Source organism: Amphimedon queenslandica, unplaced genomic scaffold, assembly GCF_000090795.2.
Source record: "Amphimedon queenslandica unplaced genomic scaffold, v1.1 AMPQUscaffold_13428, whole genome shotgun sequence".
NCBI lineage: Eukaryota > Metazoa > Porifera > Demospongiae > Haplosclerida > Niphatidae > Amphimedon > Amphimedon queenslandica.
Window position 1 is genome coordinate 65,943 of NW_003546336.1, and position 4,902 is coordinate 70,844.

The 4,902-nt window shown below is 33.6% G+C and overlaps 1 protein-coding gene across 1 annotated transcript; it reads right to left on the reverse strand.

Annotated features, from left to right (window-relative positions):
* Nucleotides 1-1,145: 1,145 nt before the first annotated feature.
* Nucleotides 1,146-2,092, reverse strand: LOC105312598 (uncharacterized). Its single transcript, XM_011405368.2, has 4 exons — nt 2,018-2,092; nt 1,899-1,963; nt 1,592-1,843; nt 1,146-1,387 (listed from the first exon to the last, which is right to left on the reverse strand). Exons 1-4 carry the CDS (start codon nt 2,025-2,027, stop codon nt 1,235-1,237), a joined length of 480 nt encoding a protein of 159 aa, XP_011403670.1. The 5' UTR covers nt 2,028-2,092; the 3' UTR covers nt 1,146-1,234.
* Between the last annotated feature and the right edge of the window lie 2,810 nt (nt 2,093-4,902).

A 4,902-nucleotide genomic window follows, 5' to 3' on the forward strand; every position in this document is an offset into this window, starting at 1 on the left:
CTTTATCAGTGGTACCAGCACCATGATGACTTGTGTAAAAAGAGATTACTAAAGCTTCAACTCACAGATGGACACAATTACTGCCATGCTATTGAATATTGGCCTATACCTCATTTTAGGTATTGTACAGCTGGTGATTTAAAGAGATAAAATTTTGGTGAATTACTTAAATTTTTGAATTTAATTTGGTGAACTTGTGGTGACCATTGTGCATTTGTATAAAAGTGATTTGAAAGAAGTGGTTGGTTCGAAGTGATTTTAGCAAGTAGCTGTATAACAAATGCTGAATCTCCCAAATTCTCTACCTCCAATGTAAATGCGGTACCAGCTACTGTATAGTGGAAAATTTGGAGGGACTTAAATTTGGGGAATTGCTAAGTTTTGGTAATTGGCAGATTTTAATTTGGCAAATTTGTGGCCACGTGCCATTGAGTATGCGCATAATGGCTCAAAATGGCGGATTTTATTTTGGCAAATGGCTATTAAAATACCAAATTTGTCAAATTTAACTCCCTCTGAAATTTTTTGCAATACAGTGTTATGTATGATCATTTATTACTATAGTAGTCTCCTTTTGTTACAATTATTAGACCTTCAAGTCCTCCTGGTACCAAGTTATTGATATCAAGCAAAGTTAATGTTGTGGGTGGCTTTCTGTTACTAACAGACAAATCAACTGTTATTCTAGGAGGCCATGTTGAGCACATGGTTAAAAAATGGAATCTTGAAAAAGTATAAATTTTCAGTTCACTAGTTTAAGGTTACTTTTTAAAACGGGTACCATTTATTGCAAATATTGCTTTGGGATAAAATCACAATTATTAATACCCGCAGTTATTAATAATACCATGTAACTATTAGTAATAACTATTTAATCACAATTTTTAATACCAGGAAAATCTACCGCATGCTAAAATTGCAAGATTCAGTACCTCCAATTTAAAGGTACTTAGAGGCATACAAATGTATTGTCATACTTGGTAAAAAAGGATAGAATATGTGATAAATATGATACAGTCAGTAAAGTGCTTGTTTGCTTCTAAACTGCATTTTATGAGTTATTTTCTCTTCTGTACATGTACATATGTTCTACTGACTTAATATCATTCTGGCATATAGTACAATTAATCCTGTGGTATACTTGATTTGTAATGTATAAATATTTATTAACTAATAATAACAAAATTTGACAGCATTACCATCAGTTTAGTGTGACATAAAACACTAGTTTATGTTAGTAAGTAAGTGCTATAATATTTAGAATGAAATAAATATTTATAAAGATATTTATGATGCCAACAAAGAAGCCAATAAAATTAAAAATGAGGGCAAGCTGTCGCCTTGAATACATTGTAATGATGTCACCATCCATTTCAGCCTTCCTTGCCTATAATAATCACAATATGATAATGCTTTCAATTACATGGTTGGGGTCACTGTTCCATGTAACATGGATGTGGTCACCATAATAAAGAAATGATAAGAATCACAACATGATAATAATTCCAATTACATTCATGAGAGGCTAAAAGTCAACTACATTGTACACTGACATTGTACACTGATAATAAAAGAATTGTATGGTACTAACTTTGATAACAAAGCACAGAGCTGGAATAATACAAAAGAGGGCCAAGCATCCAATTAGAGAACAGCAAAAGAGTTGAATAATAGTTAGCATAAAAAAGTTGTCACTTGGAGTTTGATTACGACGATAAATGAAATGAAAGTCACGCGTGAGCTGAGGCTGAGTAGTGACAAGAGGCTGAGGAACGACAAGAGGGTCTGGAACGAGAGGCTCCCTGATAAGAGGCTCCCTGCTATTGGATGAATGACTATCATTCTATAAAAAACAAAGGACAGAACTAAGTCTGTGACTAAATTTAGGTGTTGCAAACCTCGCTTTGAATTTCTTCTTCATCATTAACTACACAGTCACTTGGAGGAAAAGAAACCAGTGCAGCTGCATTGAAGCAAAGTAGACATTTGGAAACCTATAACTTGTAGCTAAACTTACTGTTCTCCATACTGTTTGGCTGCGTGAGGGCTACCAGAGTTTTGATTTCTTACCGGAAGATGACATCATCAATTCAATATTAATTTTATAATTTTACCAGTTTTAATTGATAATTATTTAAATTATTTTTAATGAAGTCATCAACTTACACAAGATTTCAACATTTTAGGATTCTGTTGACATCAAGAAGCTTGTGACGGTGTCTCCCATAAGAACCTCTTCCACAAATATGATTCTCTTGTTTATTTTTATGTCTATTGTTTATTTTTAAAAATGTTATCTATTAGTGAACTTGGTAAGCATAATGTGATAGATGCACATCTTCCTTCTTTCCTGAAGTAAGCTTTTATAGTTCTGCATGTACATGTATGTACCTAGTTGTGTTGGGACTTAAGTTTCAAGCTAACTTAACGGGCAAAAATAATTGAGTGGTTTGACTGAAATAAACTTCATTAATAATGTGAAGTACCAGTACTTAAAACACTCATTCTTTAAGCCAATTTTACATGTATATCTACATTTTAATAGACATCAGAAAACTTCGAAAGAGTACAGTCATCTGGATCAGGTCCTCCTCCTTTTATTCCACTCACTGCTACAGCAAATAAGACATCAATTCAACAACAAAAGACTCTACCTACTGCACATCAAACAGAAAAGTCTTTCAAATATGAAGCTCCTTCAAGTAAATGATAAAGTGCATGCATGGTGTTAAATTTTCAAAAACATGTAGGGCAGCTTCATTCTCGTGAAGAACATCATCATACTGATAGACATAAACAGGACAGTAAATTAGAAGCAAAGTCCAAGCAAGTTGTTTAGTTTAAATAAATAGTTATAATAATTATTTTGTAGGGATTCAAAATACTATGATGACAGATCTACTGCAAGTACTGGGCAACTTAGAACATATCACGATGGCAAATCTGGTTCTAGTGACAGCAAAACATCTTCTAGTTCATATCGAGACAGCAAATCTGCTTCATACCATGACAGCAAATCTGGTTCAAGTGGCAGCAAAGCTGATTCAAGTTCATACCATGACAGCAAAACTGCTTTATATCATGACAGCAAATCTGCTTCTTACCATGATGGCAGATCTGGTTCAAGGGACAGCAAATCTGCTTCTTTAAGTGACAGCAAGGCTGATTCAAATTCATACCATGACAGCAAAACTGCTTCATATCATGACAGCAAATCTGCTTCTTACCATGATGGCAGATCTGGTTCAAGGGACAGCAAATCTGCTTCAAGTTTGCATCATGATGGTAAAATTAAAACACCTTCAAATTTACACAGCAAATCAGATGCACCCTCTTCATATCATGGTAGCAAACCATATCATGACAGCAAGAAAGCTTCAAGCTCATATCATGACAGCAGAATACATCATGAGAGTAAAAGCTCATTAAGCTCATATCAAAGCCAAACACGCCATCATGACACTAGCTCATATCGTAACAGTAAAAGCTCAAGCTCGTACCGTGACAGCAGAAAAACTTTAGGTTCATCGCATCATGACAGCAAAAGAGCAACCTCAGATCACGAAAGTAAAACACCTTCATATTCTGATACAAAAGCATCTTCAAGGTCATATCATGAAAGCAAAGGAGCTGCAGGCTCATCAGTTGGTGATAGTTCAAGCCATAGACAAGATAAAAGGTAAGCACACAATGTAGAATTCATACCCTAGCATTATACTGTAGCCCATGTACTTAGATCTGACTGCATGGTATACCAGTACATACATTTAGCTACAATTATAAATGTACATGTACATGATATCTATAGTTAAAGATTTCAAATTGATCCACAGGTACTCCAAGCACAATGAAGACAGAACTGGTAGAGGATTTGATTACCATGATAAGAGAATGACTTCATCTACCTCAGAGCAAAAAGTAACTACAAAGTAAGTTCAAGTCTCCTGTACAGTACTGATCTTAAGCATTATTATTAGTGCTACAACACAACAGAAAAAAGATACTTCAGTCACATACAACTGGGACTCTGTTGTAGCAAATTGTAAAGCACCATCTGCATCTAAGGAAAAGCAGAAAGACAAAATGACTCATTGATAATAATTACTGTTTCTTGTCTGCACGTGTAATTATTAGAATTTTTATTCTGAATAGATTGAGTTCAATAAAGTTGTGAAACTAATGAATTTTACTAGCATGAACTATAACATTAATAACAACATCATAACATTAACATTTAATACAAGTATTTTAGTAAGTGCTTGTGTTAAACTGTTAATGTGTTTAGAAGTACGTACATTTAGATTATACTTAGCATCAATACTGGTTAGTATGACATATTTAATAATTTGTTATTATAGCTATCACAGTAGCACACTACTGAAGTCTGATATTAATGTGATAAAGTCTCACATAATAGCAGTTATTGTATACAAAAGGAAGTGAAACAATAATATACGAATGTGTTTACTCTTAGTACTTTGTTCAACAACAGGAGTATTTATTACATGTAATGAAGCATGCTGTATTGATGAAAACACCCTGTCAAGATTGACTAGACCTACTTGCTTAGTAAAAATTTATTCTAGTTGTTTGGAATAGGATACAGTGAATTGCAAATTGTATACAGCCTATAAAAATTTGTGCCCATGTGAGCTCAAGCATTTGATTAGTTAGTCTATTGATTGGTCAGATTCATTTACAAAAGTTATTAATAATGACAACCAAGTTGAACCAACATACAATTCATTGTAGTCTTGGAATCACTTCAAAGGTCTGGTAAGCCATGTGTGCTTTTCTTTAATAAGAATGTCCACAATGAATTTAAATCTAATTTTCCTTCTTTTGCTGCAATACATTTATTGTGCTGGTAAGTTAAAGTATATATACTTTTATTTCATTTTT